General features: G+C 41.4%; 1 protein-coding gene and 1 long non-coding RNA gene across 3 annotated transcripts; one reads left to right on the forward strand and one right to left on the reverse strand.

The window, feature by feature from the left end:
- Nucleotides 1-206: 206 nt before the first annotated feature.
- Nucleotides 207-9,003, reverse strand: LOC104913151 (uncharacterized). The gene is made up of 3 exons (XR_795158.4): nucleotides 8,939-9,003; nucleotides 5,797-5,927; nucleotides 207-952 (listed from the first exon to the last, which is right to left on the reverse strand). It is a non-coding gene; the product is annotated as an uncharacterized LOC104913151 (long non-coding RNA).
- A 1,616-nt stretch (nucleotides 9,004-10,619) lies between these two features.
- TMEM40 (transmembrane protein 40) lies at nucleotides 10,620-24,204 on the forward strand. 2 transcript variants are annotated; one of them, XM_010718475.4, is made up of 13 exons: nucleotides 10,620-10,767; nucleotides 14,007-14,063; nucleotides 14,622-14,761; nucleotides 15,083-15,236; nucleotides 16,634-16,741; nucleotides 17,855-17,908; nucleotides 18,797-18,832; nucleotides 20,064-20,096; nucleotides 21,037-21,099; nucleotides 21,395-21,466; nucleotides 21,548-21,622; nucleotides 22,384-22,446; nucleotides 22,919-24,204. In XM_010718475.4, exons 1-13 carry the CDS (start codon nucleotides 10,761-10,763, stop codon nucleotides 22,936-22,938), a joined length of 882 nt encoding a protein of 293 aa, XP_010716777.2. In that variant the 5' UTR covers nucleotides 10,620-10,760; the 3' UTR covers nucleotides 22,939-24,204. The 2 variants fall into 2 exon arrangements, with proteins under 2 accessions (XP_010716777.2, XP_085091741.1); XM_085235615.1 differs by lacking the exon at nucleotides 16,634-16,741.
- Nucleotides 24,205-24,653: the final 449 nt, after the last annotated feature.

Below are 24,653 nucleotides of genomic sequence, written 5' to 3' on the forward strand. Positions count from 1 at the left end.
GGCTGGAGTGAGTAGAAAAAGGGCTGCACTAAGACTAAATATCTCAGCTCTTGCTATAGAGCAGACAACATTATGCTGGGCACAGAATTAAGCAGTTCAAGCCCTGCATAGTTTGTTATTCTGGAAAATTTGAAAGATATAATTTTTCTAAACAGCAGTTGCCAAAATGACAGTTTTAGATGACCCTTATATTAACTCTGCTCTTACCCATTGCTTAATTAAGATGATTTAGCCACCACAGCTAGAATATAAATAACATAAAATACTCCTTTTCTAGGATATGCAAAGCTAATCCATAGGTACTGAAACTGCTGCTCCTTTGCAAGGTTGTTTGTGAGTTTATAGAGTCTGTAACTTAAAAAGTGGAACAGTATTTTATAATGCACACGTGCCCTTCAACTAGCTAATTCTATGGCTATTGTGTTCTAATTAGATTTTGTTGAAATTAGTGATCTAGGAACTCTGGTCAAAGGGGAGGATCAGTGATTTAAGTATATTCTGCATAACATACTGTTTTTTAATCATCACATGGTATATTCCTTTATCCAGCTGGATACAGGCTCTGTTCAGAGATGTACATACAGACTGATTGCAAAATAGTTAACATTTTATGAGTAAAAAGAATGCAATCAATTAAATTAAATCTGCTGTGTTTATATCAAAGATTTTATATGTTAAGAGAGAAAATCTTAACTAAAATAGGTAAGCAAGGGACTGAAATACTTAGAAGATGTGTCCGATGTTACTTACTCCAACAAAATCACTGCGTCAGCAAAACTGCCTATCCAACAGCCCTTTGTTATTCCTCACATCTTTGTCTTTTGTATGAGATTATTGCAGAGGAAGGAGATCAGAACTCAGCCCTAGCACAGGAGTGTGTCACCTCAATTCTCTTGAAGCCCGCGTTTCTCCCAGTTCCATTGAAATTTCATCAGTTTGATCTTTTGCAGCCCTAAAATGTGGTGGTGCATAAAAACAAGCAAAAACAAACAAACAAAATCAATAACAACCACTGGAATTCACAGAACAACAACAACAAAAGATGAGAACAAGGGACAGATTACTTGGGCTTCTATTTCAGTCTCACTGATCTACTTTATAGTATTTAGAAATAAAATCTGTTGAAACAAAAGCTGCTTTCTACAGCCCCTATATCACCTGATTTTTAACAAATTATCTCAGATGTTTGCAGAAGGGCTCACAGTTGTGTGCAGCACTTGGAAGTAGTCTCAGGCCCTTTTGTGAGTTCTTTGCTGGCACCACAGACACCCATGGTTTGCCTGAAGTCAGGGTACAGCCTTGTTGTTGCTTTGTTCACTCTTTGCTGTGTGTGGAGATGTAGAGATCTGTATGCCTAAAGACTGCCATTAATTAATAACAACTCAAACTACTGGGACAATGCATCATTAAGATTAATTACTAGTTAGGCCACAAAAGGTATGATACTTACTTGCAAAACTGCCAAGTCAGAAGATACTGCATGGAGCATCTCACTAAGTCATAGGATCTCTATTAAATCAAGTTATACCAGTTCGATCTAACAATCTGCTTCCTGTGTCAGAGCTTAACATTTTTAAAAAGTGGAAACTGTGAGTGTTGCTTTCCATCTGTACCACACCAATCTCATAGAATGTTTTGTTGAACATCAGCTGACAGACAAACCACTGCATGCAGATGAGTAAATCTGTATACATGCATCGCATGCAAGAGCTCTCCTAATCTTGCTGCTTTGTGTACACAGTTGATACTGACACAGATTTGAAGGAAAGAAGGAGGAAAGGCAGTGGATAATCAGGAATCATGCTTGCTTTCTACCAATCATTAGAGGCCTGCTGCTCTTTACTGTGGCATAGACAAATCCCAGCAGCAGGCCCCCTAAGCTGGCCGGATAGACTGCACACATGATGCTGCTTTGAGGGCTGCAAGGCAGATGACCCAGCCTGGCAAATCCTCTATATGAAAATATAAAAGCAACTCAAATGAGACAAAGCTTTGGTACCTGACCTGAACCATTCATGATGAAATACAGACAACAGAAAATATTTAAGGGCAATAAAACTTTGTTGCTTCACTACAGGGCAACTAGGACCCACAAAATTAGAAACCAGCACAAAGAAGCCCTGGTGGATCCCAATTTAAGGCATCTCCAGCTCTTACATACATACAAAGTAAGAGCCAACTATATTCACTGTAAAAGATTCTTATCAAAGTCCTGTATTTCTGACTGAAAAATCCCTGAGAGATAGAAAATTATCCAAGAAAGGAATGCTTTATCAGGTCACCCTTTTCAGCACACCCAGCCCACACAGGGCTTCCAAACAAGCCTTGATTAATGCAGCACATCCCACTTCCTACTTACGGATGCAAAAAAAATAAGAGGCTTACTTTTATTTTTAGTCAGTGACTCATTGTTACCTTGCATCTATTTAGAAATAGGGAAAGAAACAACGGCTCAGATGTCTTTCTCAGGATTTAAAATAAATTTAAAAAAAAAAAACAGGAATAAATGATATGGAATTATCATACTGGTTCGTACTTCTTGCTCTGATTTATTTTTGCTGAGATGGATCCTGAACTACATCTCAAATACCCCGAAGAACATCTATGTCCTTTCCTTTTTTTTTTTTTTTTTTTTTTTTTTTCCCCTTCGGATTTGCCTTGTTAATTTCTCAGGAAATAACCCAAATCCCAGAGCAATGCACTACAGCTCCTTTACTGCACTGTATTTGGTAACCGGGACCTGTGCTGCTCCTCTCCTGCCCTAGGTCTTGGTGTATGCTGGAGGCACAGCTCTGACTTCTGAAGCATCCCAGTAAATCCATGTCATGGAACAAGATACAGTCAGCCAAGAGCAGAAGTGACCTCCTTCCATGGAGAAAACAGAACAGCAGGAATTTTATCCCTGTAAGAATGTCTCATTCTTGGGTGAAATTAGCACCATCTGCTCCATCTTCACTGTGTTTTTCCTTAAAAGCTCCCATCTTGTTGCAGAATCATTTAGAAGACCAGGGCAAGGGGCAAACAGTCACCAGTCTTATTTTTAACACCATCTCAGCCACTTCTCCACTCAGAAGGACTGTCAATGCAATTGAGTAACACCTTTACATGAATATTCACTGCCTTGACCCTGGTAATACACCTGGGACAATGGTAATCCACAGACAAGTGTTATGGCCTTTCTGAAGGTGGAAATACTGCAAAGAGAAGAAAAGAGGGCCTGGGCTTCACAGTGTTCCAGTAAGGCTGTCCGAAACTTTGGGGTACTTTGTAATGAACCTGTACTCTGAGTATAAAGTCTCCATCTTCACCACTGTTAAATCAGCAGCCCTTACTAGCACCCTGAATTTTTAGTGTCTGTTTAACTCATACCTGCATTCGGGCCCTTTAGGATGGGGTTTCAGACAAGCTTCTGAGCTTGCCTGCTGCTTGGAACAAACAGAATCTGACTGAGAGATGTAAATAGTCATAAAAGTCAATTTGGCTTAAAGTACCTTTCTGGCTTCACACTGTGAACTTTACAGTTTTGTTTCCACTGTGAGGACCATAGGTACTGCAAAGACACTACTGTCTGCATTCACAAGCAGCTGAAAGGCTGTTAAGATTTTGCTCCAGGAGTTTGTCTACCAGAAACAATTAAATACAAAACTGCCTCTGGCACAAGAAATCAGTGCTGTAGATCTCAGGGGCAAGAGGGGGCACACACAGGAATTATCACGCGCTTCCCTTGCTCTTAAATGCAATCCTGGATGTCCCCCCCATTTGTCATGGACTTGTTGCTAGTGTGCAGGTGACTCAACTTTAAAGGGCTGCGGGGCTTCAGAGCTTGTGTGCCCATTGGTAGTCACATACACAAGGCAATGCTCGTGCCCTAAAGCAGCTACACGGGAGCACTGAGTACAAGTAGGGGACAAAACAACTGTGCTGAATGTAGATATCTGCCTTGTAGGTGTCTGATGTCCAATTGCACGAATCCTGGGCACTGTATAATCATCTCTGTTTCTACTCTCAATTATATGAATAGCTAATCCCCACTGTGATGCTTGCATAAATTTAATTTGAGAAGAAATGAGATTGCAAATTAAAGGAAATATAGAAACACGCAATAGTGCAATCTCTCTTCAGAGCTCACACCCACTAACAGCCTCCATTGCTTCATTAGGCATGTGGAACAGCACTTCTGTAATTATCAGATGCCCCTGAGACCACAGCTGCTAAATCTGGCCTCTGACAAATTCCCCCACTTGAGAAATAGGAAGATAGTATTATCAAAGCAGGTGGTTTATCAGTGGCAAGCCTCAAGATTCAGGCTTGTGATGCACAGCAAAGCAGCTGGCCAGTGCCTCGCTGCCTGACAGCATTGCAGCATGCTTCCTTTGCTCTCATCTTTTGCCTGCTAAATCTCAGCTACAGCATCTATTAATATAAATGTGTAAAGATCGTTAAACATCAGAGCATGCCAGACATTTCATAACCACCCCAGAAATGCTGCATCAGTACAAGCACTATATTTAGTGATGACCACAGGAACTGGGTTGGAATAATTCAGTTCTCCTCCTCTCTCCAGCCTATGTTATTTGCATCCATCCGTCAGCTAGAAGCTCTTAAGGTGTGGATCATTAAGTCTCAGTGCCCATGCCACTGTGGGAATGAAGATTACACACTGTGTGCCTTTGAGTGCTATGTGTGCCTTTGAACATCATTTAATTTGTTCACTGTCAGAGAAAAGAAAGAAATTAAACAGTACACGAATCTGCTTTGCTACAGCAGTCACTCTTTTCCTATATGACCACAAAGCAAGTACTACCACGTCTCCTGATTCAGAACCCCAAGCAAACTCTAAGCACAAAATCATAGGTCATTTGAAAAAAAATAAAATAAAAAAAATAAATGCAGGCCAGAGAAAAAATTGCTCATTTTGTGAGAAATAGAACCAGGTCTGTTTTCCACCCTTTTCAGGCCAGGCAGAGTTTATACTTCAGAAAAAACGCTTCAAGGAGAAACTCAAATGTAACAGCAACCTCTTTGCTCAGCTGAGCTTGCAGCCTGGAGGGCTGTGCTTGACAGTGGCTGAGGATAGTGCCATCACCTTCCTGTCTCTGGGCTTTGGACAGAGAAGCTCTGCTGGCTTAGATGTCTCTGCTAGCATCTAAGCTGTATTTTCACAGGAAGTCCAAGCTGCTTAATAACATTTTTGCTTTGCAGGACACTAGTTTGAAACTGGCTTTCAGATCTGTTTTATTCCCATCATGTACAGAAAAGCCAGAGCACCTCAGTTTGTAACCCTGCGAGAGCAGAGCCCAGCTTGGCAGACACGGGCTGGCTCAGGCATGCTGTAGCTTCAGCCCCTGTGGCTGAAACACCCTGAGCAACAGAGACAAAACAGAAAAGCATCCCTGGAGCTGGGCAAGGAGAGCAACATGGGAGCAAAGCTGCCGCTAAGGGCCTCCATCCCCACGGATGGGGACAAGGCCACACGATGGCAGACTTTGTGCACAAATACTTTGCACACAGCAGGCACAGAGCAGCAGGGCCAATACCTGCAGCAGAAGGGGATCAGCAAGGCTGGAGAGCTGCTAATAAATTCCTCCCACTTCTGGCCACAGAAGACAGTAGATGTTAAAATGTTGAGCAATACTAAAGAGAAAAATAAATAAATCCCTTCTGGGGAGTTAAAGAAACCCAGAACACTTTGCCAAGCTTGGAGAAGTGTATTTATGAGAGTAGCCACAGCCTTCTGAGCTGCACAAAATATTGCTGGCCGTATCTGTGTGCCTGTGACACGTAAGCAGCACTCACCATTTTCTAAATATGCTGGCTCCACAGTTCTGGACCACCTGTAGCAGAATTCAATGCCAATTTTGAGATGTGTAAGCATCCAGCTAGCCAGCAGAGGTATAGGGCAGCAGCTTGGAGCATCTCCATCATACCTGGCCAAAAGGATAAGAACTGTGACTAAGAATCAACGCTGTAGCCTGTAATTAGTAATATTGTCACTGGTAATAATGAGAAACAACAAAGAACAGGAAATGAGCATTTCTATGGAGCCTGTCAGTAGGGTCTGGAATACGCGTAGGTTTTGTCTTGTGCTTTTTCAACCTCCGTAACCACTGGCTTAGTAGTGATTAGAAACTACAGATTTCTGTTGTAAAAAAAGTAAGTCCGTAAGGAAATAACCAAGGCAGGCTGATCCACTTTCAAGAGCATATTAGAAAGCCCATGATGAATTTGAAGAAAATATGATTTTGACAAGATACAACAGTTTATGGAGAGAGACTGAGGAAAAAGAGTCACAGAGGTCATCAGAGCATTTTGCTTTGTTCTCAGTGTGATTGAGGAACTGTATCAAACAAGAAACTCCTGCTTCTAGATAAAAATTAGGCCTAATCCTTTAATTTCAGCAGGCTTTAACACGATTTTTACTGCTTTCACTTGTAATGTTACTATTGTGAATTAGTAATCATGGTAAACAACTTTATAGGAGGGTACAGAATGAGCAAAGTCTCAGGGAGGTACAATGTAATCCATCCTTATATGATTCTGCAAAACCTTCCCCAGCTGAACCTCAGTCCTCCTGCCACCCACCCAAAGGAAGACATTCCTGTCTCCTATTGCCCAGCATAAGAGCAGCTCCTTGGGTGAGTGATGTCTAGCAGCTTTGAGGAGTGGGCTGTACCTGTTCATTTCTTTACTCTCTGCTTCTCAAAAGTGTTCACAATTGAGAATCAGGAAGTTATATGTAGAGCAGCTACGCCCTGCAAAATGCAGCTGAAATGGAAAAGTAATTCTCCCTCACTTATGAGTACTTTTCAGTCCCACAGCAATTGTTTTAGCAGATTTTATTTGAAGAAAATAAGTAGCAGCTAGGTGAACAGGAGAGACCAATTTGCTCTATCCTGACTTTTATCCAAAGAGTTGGTTGAGAGGTGTTATGGGAGTGTTTTAATCCGTCAAAAACGTGATGACTTAATAAGTAATTACTACCCTGAATGAGAACCATCACTGGCCCTCCTTAAGAGAACATTTCTGCATCGGTCTTGAAGCCTGGCCACGTGACAGATCTGCGTGCACACCGTACCTAATTAATGTCAACTCTAAGAGCTCCTCACCATGCAGCTCGTCTCTACAAACCTCTCCTGGAAGCAATTTTCCCAGCTTGCAAAGAGCAAATCATCCTTCCCCCTGTCTCAGGGGATATTTGCCAAATAAGGGGAAAATAAACACATGAAACACACGATAAAGAATTAATTAGATAATATCCTCTCAGCGCTTTGTAGAAGCAGAGTGTCATCTACTTTAAGTGCTAAACATTACATTCAGTTAAATGGCAGGGTAGGTGAGACTCCAGCACTTGAACAGGGCAAGTGACTGCAGAAAACTAATGGCACAACCTGCTTCTGTCTCAGTGTGCTCTGGGAAAAAGGGATTTTATTCTGTTTAGATGATCTGGTCCCAGAGCCTCTCTAAGCATTCGATTCAGCTCCCACTTACAGCAATAGAAGAATCGTCACTGACTTGGTTGAAAGCAGGTTTAGATTCTGAACACTGGCATGAAGTAGTAGTATGTTAGATATGTTACTCAAGTTAAGAGAGTCCTCAGATCACTCCCACAGGGTGGGCTCTCGGTGCAAAGGGAGGTGAGCATGTTTCCTTGCAGGTCCCTGCAGGGAGCCCTGCCTCTGACAGCTCCAGCAGGTGGTTACTTCCCTTGCTATGCAGAAGAAGCATTTCATAGATTCTTGGATTCAATCAACAGGGTTGTTAATCACTTGCATACTCCACTCAGACTGAAGCTAGTAAGTAACCAAATCTGATAAAAGAAATAATTATGGCAGATTATGATATAGTTAATATAAACGCACACAAGAAATTCTTGTTCCAGAGTTACCTGCAATCAGTTTTTCTCTTTAAGTTGAAGTTACAAGTTCTCCAAGATTCTTCATACATCACATATACAGTGTGAACATAGGTAGTTGCAACACTTCAGCATATGTTTCTGGAAGCCAGAGCACTAAGAGGCATTCTGCTTATATGCATTTAACTGGCTCAGGAAACTCCCCTTTGCTTTGCATTCTGTGTCTTTGATTTTTCTCTAATTGTGCTATGAATTATTCTTAGCGTGAAATTTGCGACAGATACAAAGGATCCATGCATTTTAATTTTAGAATTATTTCTGTTCAGTTTAACCTTTCTCCCACATTGTATTTCTAACGTGGAGTCAAGTCTTCTCCTGACCAAAGTTTACTCTCTAGAGTCTGTGACAGAATCAGCTACATCTCTGCAGTCCTATGTGACATCACTTATGAGAAGACAGCATATCCTATTTCCTCACGTGTAGGCACCACATGTAAGCTTACGAGCTGAGGCTTGACTAGTTTGACACAACTATCTGAGAGCACTGCCAGCAGCTGTGTTAGGAAACTAACGTGGCTTTTCCAAGGCAGCTAGGGTTGTACATAGATTCTTGGCTCAGACCTCTCTCAGCACTGCTCTATAACTTTCTCTCCCTGTTTCGGAATCCAAAATAGCAAACAAACAAACAAACAAACAAAAACATGTCAAATCTTTTCTGTCTTCCAGTCTCTCCAGAAACACGAATACACAAAGAGAAGAGCAGAGGATACATAACCTGCTCCAAGCACCCTGTCATCTAGCAGCAATTGTATCAGGGCAAAACTGTTAGCTTAATTTGACAAGTGAGTTAGCATGACCACACCTTGTGTGATCAACAGACACACTGCACTATTGGAATGTCCCTAGTAGTCACCTATTACAGCAGCAATCACCCTTTACTCAATGCACACAATTTCAAGTGAGCGAATACAATTTGCCTACAATACCTACTGAGGAAAAGAAATAATTATACCAAGACTCTAACAAGAATCTTACTACAATCAAATCAAACTCAGAAAAATATTTCAGTCCAGAAATAGTAGGTTACCTCTGCACACACATAGGAGTAGACCAGAAGACCATGGGAGCCAGAGCACTTCCTCAAGTAATAATGTTAAGGGCCAAAGGCAAGCCTAAGGAAGGCATAATTAATTAGTTAATTATTTACCTGGGGACAGCTGCAGTGGAAAGCATCAAGATGAAAATGTTTGTTTGAGCATGGCTGGTAAATAGTGGGTGCTGGGCATCCTTTGCTCTCGTGTTCGGGAGAGATATCCCCTCCTTCCCACTGTTCTATTGTCTTTTAATGAAAGCTGGGTAGTCAGAAGTCCTATTCTGCTAGATGAGGCACAGCTCTCATAAACAGAAAAAAGTCTGGGATGAGTTTAATATTGTGTGCTGAAGGTATTATATGTATCAGGAGTGAACAATAAAGGCTCTGAGGGAGCACTGATGAAGTGTACTGCAGGTGTAGTACAAGAAAAGCCAAGCAGGAGGATGCTTTGCTTCAGGTTATTCTAAAGGAGGCAGTGCAAACTACAAAGAAACAGTTTGCATCTCTTCCTTCTTCCAAAGACAGAACATTAAACCCATAATCAATGTAAATTGGTACTCAGAGCAGCTGGGTCTGGATACCAGTGCAGAACAAGAGGGGCACAGCTCACAGGTGCTGCACAGGCTGCTCATTGAAGACAAGCAAGAAGTCACTACCATGGGGGAAACTGACTGTGAACAACTCCAGAATCTCAAGCACCTTTGTTTTTCAGGACTATCCATCCTTATTTCTAACACTGGCTCTTATCAGAACTCAAGGGGCCACTAATAGAGTTACAAACAGCAAACAAATTGCTGAAAAGAGCAAAGAGAAACTCCCCTGTTTACCTCAGGCTTATCACAGCCTGGCAGCTGGATCCAGCTTGGTCTGCTTCCTGGTGCTTTCTAAGAGCAGGTAGACAATGTAGAGTGAATGACAATTAATCTTACACCAAATGGAGGACTTACACCCACTCACTGAAATTATATGCCTTTCTAGAAAAGCATATCTAATGTGATTAAAAATCTATCTTCCAACAATGAAATTCAGAGAATTTTTGTGCCTAGCAAAGGTTTAGGTACAAATCTATTGCAGAGTGCATGAAGAGAGCTTAGAGACCTGTTTGTCATAGTGAAAATGATTGTCAGGCTGGGGAGGAAATAAAAACATTTTACTTGCTTCAGCTGATTTAGGTGTTTGAATTGCTGTCAGATGGATCGCTGTCAGATTAGCAGATAAGCTCAGTGAGGACCTTGGTTGACCTTGGTTGAGTGCAGGCAGGGAGCAAACACCCAGTGAGGCTCCTGTTTCTTTGAATGACTCCTGGCAAATATAATCAGCATAGCCTGCTTTGCCTCATTCACGTCCCAAGCACTTGCAAACACAGCCGGGTTCTTGGTGTGAGATTGTTTTCAAGCTTGTTACCTGAGCAAGGTGAGCCTTCTCCTTTGGAGGGACCCCCCCCCCCAGCCTGTACATGTTGTCTCACCAGGCCAGGAGGGCAGCAGTGCTGCGACGGCCTCCAGCCCAAGGATGGCTGTGAGTAAGGGCAGCTGCAGGTTCCAGCCATGGCAGCACACAGCTCCTTCCCGCCACCCCTGAGGATCACCGCTGCTGTGAGTCAGCGCAGCTGCATGAGGAGGCAGTTGACGCCTTCCTGCCCATCACCGCGTGCCAGGGCCGGCACTGCGCACGCCCTGCAGGATCCTCCCCTGAGGCAGGTGAGCACTGGGATGGGCGTGACTTTACTCAGAGGACAACTCGAGTTCTTTCAGCTTCTGCTGAGTTCACTTCCTTTCCTCGGAGCAGCCCAGGAGCCGAGCACGAGGAGAAACACATGCCAGGTACGTTCAAACTGCACCATGAATGCGTCGGGAAGCGTAGCCACAGCCAGCAGCCCACAACCAGCTGCCCTGCTCGCCAGCTGCCATGTCTGGGCTTGCCATGAGAGCTGGGCAGGAAGGACGTGCTGTTGCACTGTGCGTGAGGCTCCCGTTCATATGACTGGAGCTGTGTGCCAGTCTGAGAGCTCTGCTGCTCCTCTGTCGTGTTGCAAATGTAGCTGTGGACAGGAAGGCAAGTGGGTGACCTGCATCGTTGTCTCACTGGTGGCATTGACAGGAATAGCTTCAAACAGAGAGGCTGGCAGGTTTGTTTTCTCACTGAAGGAAACCACCAGCTTCCACCACTGCCACAGCTTGCCAGGAGAGCTTCCTGAGAGCAGCCAGGGCCAGCCTGGGGCGTGCAGCTGCGCTTCATGCTTTTTGCTCAGAGAGCTGTGGGTGCCCCATCCTTGGAGGAGCTCAAGGCCAGGAGGATGGGTGGGGTTGGTGGGCTGTGGGGTCCCTTCCAACCCAAGGCATTCTATGACAATCCTACATAATAGAATCTAAATAGGATCTTTCTGAATAACTGCACATCTGATGCTGTACACAGCTTTAAGGTGCTATGAAGAGCTCGCTGCAGTGAGGTCTGGTTGCTGCTGAGGAGAGCAAGATGAGGTCTGTGGTTTGTGTCAGTCCCAGTGAGCTTGTGGCTGGGCTGAAAAGCCAGTGTCATCCTTCTTTTGTTAGGAGGTATAATCAACTAAATCACTTTTAAAACATGCAACAATTAAGTCCCAGCACTTATCCTTTGTTCAGATCTGATTTTCTTTCCAGAAGTGCCACAGGGGAATTAATTGTGCATAATCTAACCGAAGTGAGGTGCCTGACTTCCTTACTCACAGCAGTGTGGCAGCTGGCCGGCTCTATACTGCTGCAGGCACTGAATGGAGCTCGGCTGCTCTGCAGCACTGGGCCCAGCACACAGCCCAGCACCTTGGTGCTGCCTGCTGGGCAGCTGAGCAGTTAGGTCAGTTGGGTCAGCCAGCAAATGGTTCTAAGGTCCATCAGTCTGACAGCAAAGGAGGCTTCTAGCAATGTGCGTTCTCTTTCCCTGCATGCAGAAGGGTGGGTCTGAGCCCATTTTCACTCCATGGATCTTTATAAACATGATGCGCAAATAACTCAGAACAGCAATGCTCATGTTTGAAGTAATTTTGTTCCTTTTGGACTGGGTTTTCAACCCTGCAGCCCACGAACAAGTTTGATGGATTTAACTTATAAAAACAAACACTGTTGGAGCATTTAGGCTGCATGAATAAGAAGGCAAAAAGATACTGAAAAAAGCTGAAAATCACTGCTGGATATATATAACTGCACAGAAATTACGTTCCTCACCATGTGGCTGAAAACGGGTTTGTCCAGGGTGTGGTGTGCTGGTTCCTGTATTTCAGCATCAGCGGTTGCTTAACAGGGCAGTGAGGACAGATGAGCTTCCTGCATTCCCTATCGGCTGCTCACAGCCACCGGGGACTGTCACACAGCACTGCTGCCACAGCTCAGGCAGCAAAGGCTGAAAGACAGCAAGGTTTGTAGGAGAGGTAGTAACTTTTATTGAAGTAATGGATGGATTCAAATCTTGTTTGTCCAAAACAAGCTGGTTTTTCTGGGTGTATCAGGTGGTTTAATAAAATGTATTATCTGCCCATGTTAGTGCTGTCTTGCATAGACTTATCATAAACAATAATTTCACACTGTTAGAATATTAAATGTTTGTTTTCTAACAATATGCCTGGCAGGTAGGAATTAGTTTTTGGGCTTAGCCTTTAGAAGTGATTGAGAGGTTAAGTAATTTCCTCATAGTCAAACTGCAAACCAATGACAAAACAGAGTTTCAAACTAAGAACCCCTTCACTTGAGGAACATTTGTAGTTTAGAAAAGGAGAAAGCCCTCAGAGTCACTGAGGTACCAAAATCAGAAGACCCTGACCTTGGTTCTAAAGAGGAGAAAGGTTTCGCTTCACATTGGAATCTGACTTCCTCTAAGAGCTGAGACAGTAAAACACTGTTCCGTTACCAAAGGTGAGATGTTTGTGTATGTAGTATGCAGTATGCCATCCTTCTGCAGATACTAACTGAACCTGTTGCAGATCTTGTATTGGAATATTTTGGGGTTGGAGCTAGATGATCTTAAAGGTCCCTTCCAACTCATTCTACGGTTCTATGATTTTTATGGCTGGTGGTTATCATTGAAACTGCCTATGGAAAACCATCATTTGTCCACCTGCAAAATTTGAAGGAAGAACTTATTTTTAAGGTGCTTGACTAAAAGTCCATTGCTGAATGGACCCAAAATCTATAAAAGTGCTCAGGTGCTAAATTATGTTTTCTTATTGTGCCTTGCACAGGAGAAACTGTGGTTTAGGGCCTCAAAAAGTCCTCTTCTGCATCTCTCAGTATAACAGCTTTATATGAAATGCTTCACAAGGGGGGTGGTGTAAGTGCAAGATGCCTGGACCACGGGAGGTGGAAGCAACCATGTTCAGAACCCCAAACACGACAAAAGATGCTTTGTCAGAGTAAAACAGCCTCAATAAGTAAATAAAGAAATGAATTAGGTGAGTTTAGCAAACCAAAAGGAAACACTGCACTTTGGGGATGTCAGAATTTTGTTTCCATGTTATTGGATAAGAGCAAGAAACTTTCTGGGATTGAAATTTCAAAATTTTCAGTTCATAAATATAAACTAGTGGAAGCATCCTTTTGATGACAACTGGGAAGAAGAGAATGAAATGTCAAAGGCTTCTCTCAGACGCCATTTCCAAATCTTGCTGGGCTCTCATCTGAACTGCTTCTACTGTTTTCCCTTGATGGGTATATTTCAAATGTATATTTAAATGTAATGTCAAAGGTAACAAATAATTGTTCTGTTTTGTGAATGCAACTGTGCCTATTAAGTTACTCACATCTGTGGATGATCAAGTCAGACTTCTTTTGGTTTTACTCATGATGATGAGACGTTTGTTCTTTCCTAACTGAAGGCAGCCCAGCCAAAATCACTTGGAGGAGCAGAGAACGGGTCCGGAAGGGTAAATGAATCATGATATGAAACTCCCATTGCAACAGAGATGTGATTTCTAAATTGAAGTGCTTAGAGATAGATGCCATGTCTGCAGGAGTGCAAGAGTAAGGCAGAAGAATAGAGGTCAGATTGACCTGTCTCTAAACAGTATCTGCTATTTTTTCCTCCTTTCAAACAGGTACAGAAATGGAGAACCTCAGTGTCCCACTCCCAGATCTCAGTGAAGAACAGCAAGGTAGGAGTAATACACAACAGTCAGAGCTTCTGCTCATTCACACTACACAACAGTTTTCCTGGACTGACAACAGGTCAATGAGACTTGTTTCCTCTGAAAACACTCTCCATCCACATTCTTGCTTATAGCCAGACCAGTGGTCAGTTCCCTGCTCTTTCACTGGTTTCTCATCTGGCCTTGGCACATCCTTGTAGAAATGTAGATGCATGAAGGGTTTTTTTCCATGCACTAAATGCCTAACAATTTACAGAAATTGTCTGTATGTCTTTATAGCATGATCAGAATAAGTACCTGCTCAATATTTAGAAATACTTCCCTTGCTGCTTTTCCTGAAATGGTAACATCAGAAAGACACCCATTGGTATGGACTATCAGCCTTTTTCCCCTCTGTTTCTGATAGACTGAGTTGCTTTATACTATGCAACACTGTTCTTTTTCCTATAAGCCAACATGCTGCAGTCTGATGTCTATCAGCACACCCACACTGAGCACAACAGGAAAACTCTCACCCAATCCACCTCTATCTCAGTGCAGTGATTTACTTGCTTTTCCTCCCAGATGTTTTCCAGAGGGCTTTTATTGCTGATGACAATTACTTGGAGAATCACGAGAAAATGAACCAGTCCTTCTGGGAATCACTTGTAAAAAGCTTAGCCACCACTGATCCACCTATCCTGGCCACTGAAGAGAAGAACAGTGTAAGTTGCTAAAGAAACCTTACCAAAGAAAAAAGGATTCCTGTATCATTCTCCATGCACTCTAGTACTTCTCTGATATATTTTTGGGAGAGAGACCATACAGCCTGGTTATCTGAACTTTTTAGTTGCTTTAAGTTGCTGAATAGAGTTTACATTTTCTTCACATTTTTGACGTTGCTTTTTGTCCCTGATTTTCCCCTTGTGTAGTAGGAGCAATAGATCACGTTCCTAACGGTGAGACTCATTCGCTTCTATTTCATGATCTGTTCACACACACTGTGTTTTAGTGGAAGGACTATTTGCTATTTATGCATCTTTCAGCTCCTCAACAAGTGCAGCGTCCTGCCTGGGGGCTGTGCAGCCTGCCTGAAAGCCATAGAGACGAAAGGCGTCAGGGCAATGGCAGTCCTTTACCTCTTGCTGAAGAGTTCCAACCCATCTGTGTATCAGCAGCTGCCCAGTTCCAAGGGAAAGGGTGAGTCCTACCTGGCATCGCTTCACCTGTTCTGTTAAATTTACTGTATTGCCTGTAAGAAAACTCAAAGCTTGGCAGTGATTAGTAGTGAGAAATCAAAGGGTATAGAAACACGCTTAGAAAAGTCAGGGATAATGGGAGCTAAAGATAGGTGGCATTTTATTTTAGTCTGTGTTAATTCCAGGGGAGAAAAAAAAAAACCCTTGTTCACTTAGGCATAGAGGATGATGCCCAGGAACTTCTGAGACTTAAAGCAATCCCTCATTTTTTTCTAAACTGAGTTAATGACATTGCTTTGCATGGACCATTCTCCAGCCAGTTTCGAGCTCTCTGAGCTGCTGTAGCGGTAAGAAATCAGGGTCGAGCTCTGTAAATGCTTTTGAAAATGTCTCTAGTAGGATGTGCAGCACAGCACTAACCAAAACCAGCAGGCAGAAGATGCGATTCAGTTGCTGAGCCTGGCAACAAGAGTCAAATTCCACTACGCTTCCCACTTGTCATGTTGTGTGATAAACAATTCCACAGGGTCCACAGAATTGTTAACTGTCTTTAATACACCATGAAGGTGCACTCACTTAAGGTGACCCTGAATTTAACCAGACACCTTCAAGGAAGTACTTGTCTCTTTTTCAGGATGAAACACATTCAACAATGGGCAGACATCCCATAGCCCGAAAAGCAGCCCTCCTTGGGGCATTTGTCACAGCAGGACTGCTTGTGCTGACAGGGACCCAATTCCCGCTCTAATACAGTGAGCTGCACTGACAACTGAGGGAACTGGGGGAAATTGTGTCTCTGGCTATGTCCAAATATTGCAACTAACAATGAAGAGATGCACAGACCTGCCAGGACTCAGCAAAGAACTGAAGTTAGAGCTGCTAAGAAACATCTATGACTCCAGCCACAGGAGCCAGGAGCACCCCACTGCCCGGCCCAGCAGCCTACAATTTTTGTTTTAGCCGACATTGAGAGTTCTGCTTTTATGCCACGAGAGGGTGCTGGCACTGCGGCACAGCCACAGGAGCCCAGCAGAAATCGGAGCTCTGCAGGGACAAGTAGCCCAGGAGCAGGAAAGCAGCTGTTCTCCGGCTAAAGCACCTTTCAGCTGCAGATGCTGCTGCTTCAGGCAGTGGGAAAAGTCACAGGGTAAATTATGGGTAAATTAAAGGCAAGAATATGAGACCTAAGCATCTACTGCAATCATTTAAGTCAGTTAAACAGCGAGTGAAGCTTCTATTGTAATGCTTCATACTGCTGCTGGACTACAGCTAGCACAGCTGAAAGACACTCTGATTTCTTGTCAACTCTTAAATACAACATTATGAAACACTATTAATATATCACTATAAATAAAACAAATAATTTTCCATTTTTGTTTTGTCTGGATATCATAACAGACCAAAAATTAAAACTCCTCAAGAGATTGGAAAGAAATCTCATGCTTTCGCAAGAGGATAAAAAGGCTGAAAACTCATCCCAGGAATCCACAGATGAAGATACACGTGGTAAAAAAGATCATTTTGTTTTCCCCTGTCACATAACTTAGTCTGATTATATGTTCTAAGGAGACTGACACCAGAGACTTGCAACAATTCAGTAGCCATCTGGTATAAGCTCAAAGAAAAACTGTGCAAAAGACACAGAAAATAATCACTATCTCTAGATTTATTTATTGTTAACAAAATAATGATTGTTTCCTGCTGTTGGGAAATTGGAGGACCAAGAAGTGCTGAAAGGTGCTGCAAGTTTCCTTTGTAAATACAAAACCACGTTTTTTGTGATGTTTATGGTCTAGCTGACAGGGACCCAAATCACTGTCACAGTGTGTGATAGTAACTGACAATGCTGCAGTACTTCCTACCAATCATCGATGGTATATCAAAGGTCACTTTGGTTGCCCTCAAGCCATTTCCCTTCATGGAAAACCAGAGAGGCTAAAAGATGACAGGTGACACGGAAATGAGAATTTGCTGGCATTGGCTTATTCTGTCACAAAAAGCCATGCGCTAATTAACATTAATTGTACTCAGAAATTAAATTTTAAAACCAGTTAGCAGTGCTGGTGACATATTTTGTTCAAAACAAGACATTTCTTGCTAATACTCCTTTATATGATCTATTCCATCATCTTTTGGTGTTTGATTTTACTGTTCTTCTTCAATTCAGCCAGATTTAAAAAGAGCAGTGAGGCAAAAGCAGCCAGTAATGATGTTTGTGCTTCCAAATCTTCATTTTTTTACTTAGATATCCCATGGCCATTATTATATTGTGAGCAAAAAGCTATAGCACTGCTATTTCTGGTATTACCAGTACATTCTTCTTGCTTACTATCTCCACAATAATCCATCTTCCATGAACTGATTACAGTTTCTTAAACTCAGACGCTTTTTTTCCTGTTCTGCTTTGGATACAACACAAATTGGTGGCAATCTCTACATCAGACTTGTGTCTTAGTCCAAGTGCTCTCATCACAGCAGGTTGTTTGCTCACGCTTTCCTGTGCAACCTTCTCTGGGGAACCTGCTTTAGCAGGGGGTTGGACTAGATGATCGTAAGGGGTCCCTTCCAACCCTTAATGATTCTGTGTGTGACTTTAATTTAATCATTTTATCTACCCAGACAGTGATGAAGAAGATTTAGGAAGACACAAGACTGAAGGCCAACTGCTTAGAGGTGGGATAAAGTGTCAACAGTGTTACTCATTTTCCTTAGAGAAAGCAAGTATAAAATAGAAAACAAATAGTTTCTGTAATTCTTTGGTTTGACTTCAGAACAGTGGTAGATTAACACTCTACAGGCAGCATTAGATGTAGGAAAACAACCAGTCAGAATCTGGCTGCAGGAAAGGCATTTCTTGCAAGATGAAACTAATAGTAATGCTTAGCCATGGCCTGTGGTTAGAACTAAACTATGCGAACAACAAAATCTACCCTTGTGGGAGAACTTCTGCTGCCTGGGTCTGCACAGTCACCATTGAAACACAGCAAAAGAGTTTTGAAAGCATCTATCACAGCCACTACTTACAGGGGTTGCTTTCCACTCTCTATACAGACCAGAGATTATCAGTAAGGACCACTCTTTGGATCTTGGTCCTGAGGCTCTTCCATTCTTTCCAAAGGATAAACTGGAAAAGAAGCGTAGTGCAGAAAAGATGTTGTGTCAACACAGCTATCAGCTTCTGGTATAGAATCATTGATGTAAATAAATAAATAAATAAATAAATTCAGGCCTTTAATCATTTAATATGCATCTTAAATTGATTCCACCCCAGATACAAAAGTAGTTCATTTAAACTAACAGCAGCTTTAACTTGTCGCACACACACCTGATTCTGCCTGACTCCAGCTATTGTTTGATATGAAATATATGGTGTTAATACTCCATATCTCCTTTAGATCTGCATAACCCACCACAACAGACCTCCTTCTGAAGAGCAGGAGTTGGTATCCACCAGCTCACACTGACACTTATTTCAGCACAGTGGCTTGGGTTAGGGTTGGCAGCAAAATATACATATTTGTTGTAGACATTAATCTGCATCTTCTGTACATAATATTTCAGGTACACCAGCTGAGGTTGTTCCCTATGGGGATTCAGGTAGGTGTTCCCAGATAACAACCTTATCCTGCAGGAAGGAAAACTTTGTTAATGTAGTTTCTTCTTTTTGATTTTTTTAAAATATAGAATAACTTCCTGACTGTAAATCCATTATATTCCCATTGTCTGGTGTTGGCCCTGGGCAAAATTACCCATTCTTGGTAGCACTGCCAGAGACAAGGATCAGCTTACAGCAGTTGCCATCCCTTCTAGTGGAAATCCCAGCAACACTACTGGGCAACCTGCAAACCTGGTTTCTGCCAGCTGGTGATGCTGAGTTCTGAATGCCTAACTCACTTAGCTCAGAGCATTCTCCAAAGCAAGATGCTAGCTGAAAGCCAAATGATAGGAAACAGAAACAGTCCCACTGAGAGCTTGACCAGATGGCTGCACTCTGAAGGTATATTTCCTTTTGCAAGGGACTGTGAACAGCAGCAGAACTGATGTAAGATGACCATGATAGAAAATTTTAAATGGCTTGATCACATTGTCATCATCATCCATCTCAATCCCAGGTCAATTCCACATTGATTAGCTATGCAAAGCAGAGCACCAAGAAGGCTGGTCCTTCTAAAAGGACAGCTGTTCAACTACTTCTTTTCTGTGAAGTGGGGAAGAGTTGCTGTAACTCAGACTCTTTCAGTTGAGGAAAGAGTGTAAATGACAGAATAATCCTTAGGGGAGAATTCCGAGTTGCCCATCACTGAGGAGAACATAGAACACAGGAGCAGAGGAGCGTACTGCAGTTCAACATTCTCCCCACATTGCCAGGTGCAGAAAGGAACGCAGCAATTCTCCAGCTGGCTTTTGTCCCTGATGCGTCACCTCTCTCTGCAGCCTTTGTTACTTCAATGCTAGATTAGTTCAGTACACTAGACCAAGCCATTGAAAATATTTAGCTAGTACTGGACACCCTGTCTACTGCATTTGAAAGGCTCATGTGATTTGTGGACACAGCTCATTTCTGACTCAGGCCGGTTCCAACTTCAGTTCTAGCAACCAAATGTTAACAGGGAAGCCATCAATCATCTACTGCCCAGCTATTCCAGCTACCTGGGATCACGGCAAATAAGTGTTTTCCATTATCTTACCTTGGGGTTCTTTCTGATTTCATCAAATTTGTGGCAGTTTCTAGTGCTATTTTACTGTGTCCTAGAACAGAATATTCATCCTCCTTGACAGTACTGCTGTGTTTTTATCACAGAAATAATCCAACTGTGTTGCTTTTCAGAAATAACCAGAAGAGAAGATTCAATTGCAGATGGTAAATATTAACAAGCAAAACAAGTTTTTCTTGTGAATGCGGTCTTTCAGCATTCAGTTTTAGTTAGCAGTGATAGCTATACCAGCTCCTTGGTGCTTAGGTATTTTGTAAGTAAAAAGTAGCAGCTTTAAAAACAATTACTAAAATGCATTATAGTGCTTTGATAGGAGAAATACTGTGCAAAATATGATCCGATGCAGTTACCACAGTACTATTGCATCCAGGAGGCAGAGTAACACAACAGACACATAACAGATCTGAACGTGAATTCATACAAATGCTGTCACTACAAATCTTCACATAGACAACCATGCAGAGGAACATCTGTGAGTTAAAGAAGTGCCGTACTATGTTAACAATAATTATACTTGAAACTTTAAGAATACCAAGCTTGTTCTTATGTTCTTCTTCCTCTGTATTGACATAATTAGATACCCATAAGAGTAATTGCCAGCTACTACAGTTCTTAATTTGGGAGATGCAGAAATACTATAATATTAGACCAAAGTAGATAGACTGATAATACTCATATATTGATAATAATGAAGATTGTTATACTGTTGTTTAAGTGACATCACAAATCAAACTGAAGCTCCCTTGTACCATTGCTTTAGTTGTCCACTGTAATTCTGAGACCATGATTGCCCCAGACTTAACAGAAAAGACCTGGAGTTCTTTAAAAGTAATTTGGAATTATTAATTCAATAATGCTATTTGTACAATTGCTACAGACCATTTGGAAAGTAGTTCGGGGAACAATTTTAAAACTGCTAATTTGATGTCCCTGAAAAATTTGCAGCTTTTTCCTCTGAACAAACTTTTTTTTTTTTTAAACATATTCTGCTCTCAGATTCTTAGCTACAAAAAGGGAAAGAAACTTAAAATGCCTGAATTTCATAGTTACATTGCAATAAAAAAAATCTCTCTTTCTTTCTCACAGCATATGGGAACAAGAACATTCACCCTCAGTGGACAGTACGGTGGATGGGCATACGCAAGGATGGTAATTCTTTTCTTAATCCAGCTGATACCAATCCCATTGAACGTTAGACCAAAGATAAGTTTCCTAACTCAAAAAACTTCTCAACATGAGTAGTTTTTGAAGTTCATTGGACCTTCTTGACTAAGGCCATTAAAGCTTCTCACATGACAAGCTGCGCGTTTTGCAGTTGAGCTTAGTGTATGAGACCTCTCTCATGGAAATATACTTTATTCACTGAGTGAATACTAGAACTTCATGTGTATTCCTAAGGGAACAGTGCCAACAGTTGTGACCTAATTTCCCCTCTCTGTTTCAGATGAATTCTTTCATTTTGTTATTCTTTGCTTTGCAATTGGAGCTTTACTAGTTTGCTACTACTACTACAAAGGTAAGGCAAGGCTTCAACAGAAGGGTAAATTGCTGCAGTCCAGAAAGTGCATAAAGCCAAACACCTATTTTGTTCTCTTAGATTGGACAATTTCTCTTGGAATTGGTTTAATCACCTTTGCTTCTCTGGAAACCACTGGGATTTATTTTGGTCTAGGTAAGTATCTACTGCAGCCAGTTCTGTGCCAACATGATGGATACGAGGGCACGCAGTCACTTAACTACACAAGTCTAGAAAATGGGTACTGCTGAGATTCTTTAAATTCACTTAAAGTCACTTAACCAGCCTGTCCCATTCACGATTACACAGCGTGGCTGAAAACAAACATGCCTCTGTGACACTGAAGGCAGATGTGGTTTGCACTGGTCACAAGACCTTGAGTAACCTCTTTCTGTAGCAATGGCAGAATGCTGTGTTGCCATGACAACATATAATTTTAGCAGTGAGGCAGTCTTTGCAGATATGTTCTTTAAGGTGCTATGCACTCAAGCTGCCATTCATTCCCCCAGGACTGAGGCTGCTGAACACCCTAAGGATCAAATTCCAGCAGAAACTGGATGTTGGCAGTTACTAAGAATTTTATATTAAAAAAAAAAAACAACACAGAAAAAAGATTCTTGGCTATCCCTAGGTATCTCAAAGGAAAGATGCAGACAGCAGCAAGGCATGACTTTCAAACTGAGAACAGAAGTCTAAGTTTGTGCTACAACTTTTGGTAGGTTGTGGATGGTTCTATGTAGAATTATGCTTGTCACTACTTTGCTATCAGTGATTTCACAGAAGCACTTGTTTAAACAGTAATCTCAGGTTCCTTAATGGTACAACCAGCATTTGTTTGACTTTAGCTGTTATTCAGTGTTTTGTGTTTTATATTTATATCTGGCTTATCTTGGAAAAAAATGTGTTTTCACAATTAGTGTATCGACTTCGGAGCGTGCTGGACAGTTTTGTTCCTCTGATCGAGAAGTTCAGGCCAACAGGTAACTGATCTTCTTACTGCCTGCATATGTAAGTCCCCACACCTTCCTGGTTAGGAAATGAGTCAAACTATTTTGGTTAACTCTCAAGATCAACGTCTCAAAATTACAATTGCATCATCTTAATAAAAAAAAATAAAATATTACAGTCCACTATAGCTGCTGGAGTTTGGAAATTAATTATTCTTGACTCTTTCCATGTGGCAGAGCATTTTCACATTTTTAATACTCTGCTCTTTTGGGGACTAGTTCCTGAAAATGTGTGAATTTGAAGTCTATAGCTCCATTTAAAATTGAGTGAAAGGGGGTAGTTTCTTTTTGCTGATTTTTTTAAACAGGCTCCAGGCTCATGTCTGTCTGAGTTCATGAACACAAGAAAGGAGCGCTGAGAAGTTGCAACAAGGGCTTACAGTCAATATGTGACACCAAATTTTAAACAATAGTTTTGACGGTCTTCTTTTTCATCACCATGCAGGTATGAGGAAAGCTGCCTAAGAGTATTTCAGAAGAATTCAACAAAACTCTCCTGTTTGGATTTATAGTATTAAAAGAACTCCTTTATCAGGCAGTCATAAAATCATAACAGCTAACACAAAACACTGAAATGTTAAACAATAGAAATATATTCAGTCCACTCAAAAATGAAGTTAAAACTGAAGAGATTTGTAACTCAGCTGAGCTCGTAAGACTATTTAGATCCAAGTTTATATTTAATTCTGCTCAATATAAGCACCTTCTCCTTCCCTCCCACACTTATTCACATTAAGTCCAGCTATTGTGCATGAAAATCAACACAAAGATCTGTACTATTTTCAGCTGGTTCTGGATGTTTCAATAGGAATCTTGGCACTAGAAAGCCACCTTCTTTTTACCCTTCTGATGCTGCAAGTCAGGCAAACACCAGATGCCGGCTTACACAGTTGAGCCCCAGCAGTGCAATAGCACTGAAGCAGATTAATTTATTGTGGCAGAACTTAATATAGTGGGCATATAATGATTTCTCCCAGTGAAAGCTGGGCAAGATTTTACATGCAGTGACATAATGGTGCATTAACGAGGTTGTTAACAGCAGCAAATTTCATCTCTTTGAGGAGGAGAGAAACAAAATGTTTGGTTTGACCAATCCCCTAACCTTTCTTTCCTTCTGATAAAATATGTTTTTTCTAGCTTATAGGGACATCATGCATTACATAAAATACACTATAATATTTCAATTATTCTCTTTAGTTTTTAATCAATTATATACATATGTAGGACTAATGTAAAACAAATCAAAACCAAGCAGTTTACCTTCACATAAAAACATGAGGTCTTCATAACCATAGGGGAAGGCATCAAAATCAGACAATTATAAAACACGAAAATGTAAGAAAATACAGATCTAAAAAGCCATTAGTCCTAACAGCCCAGTTTTAGTTCAGTGAAACATTTTCAAGCCTTGCTCAGAAAATTAAAAAGCCTACTTTTCAGGAGTGGTACTTAACTTTAAGCACCAATATCTACCATTCTGAACTACTGCAGTTCCTTTTGCACACCCATAAATATAAACAATTGTGTGCAGGCCTGTACCAACACAGCACAGCAGTTGCCTAACATGTCAGGGATTAACTTAACTTAAGCAATAAGGATAAATACAAGTTATTTTGTAATATTTATATTCTCATTTACATGTACTTTTTATATATATTTGTAGAAATACTTTCTCACATCAAATTACTGTTGTTTTCAGTCTGCAAATAAAGTCTTGTTGAGACCAGTGTAGGACTGTTTGTGTACAACAGTTTTTGAGTGAACTGAAAACTATGTATACTGCCATCCTGCTCTCATTATTTTAGCTTATTTTTCTTTTTGGATGTCTCTTGTGCTGTGGCATAGTCAGAATGAGAAACATTTCTTCATATGAAATATGATTTCAGATTTTCAAATGTGGTACTCTGCAGTCAAGAGAATGAAAACAACCAGAAGCTGTTAAGGGCAAAAGAAAAGTGGAAAAACATTTTAAAATCACATAGTAGAACTTATCGTGGGGGATGAATAACTACATCCAACATAGAGCAGGTCACATTAGAAGAACTGCTTCTATGGAAAAAGTAACTTATCTGTTCGACTGTATCCTCTCGGGTACTCCAAGAATTTCCTGATGTTCTTTCAGATTCTTCTTCAGTCCTTCTCAGCATTTTAAACATTTCTACCTCCTGACCAAAGACAAC

This window comes from Meleagris gallopavo, chromosome 14 (genome assembly GCF_905368555.1).
Source record: "Meleagris gallopavo chromosome 14, MGAL_WU_HG_1.1, whole genome shotgun sequence".
Lineage (NCBI taxonomy): Eukaryota > Metazoa > Chordata > Aves > Galliformes > Phasianidae > Meleagris > Meleagris gallopavo.

Excerpts from the sequence above, each read along its gene's own strand:
- TMEM40 (XM_010718475.4), top strand. Across the intron at positions 17,909-18,796 it reads TGAAGGCCAACTGCTTAGAG|GTACACCAGCTGAGGTTGTT; the intron begins GTGGGATAAAGT and ends ATAATATTTCAG. Across the intron at positions 18,833-20,063 it reads TGTTCCCTATGGGGATTCAG|AAATAACCAGAAGAGAAGAT; the intron begins GTAGGTGTTCCC and ends GTTGCTTTTCAG.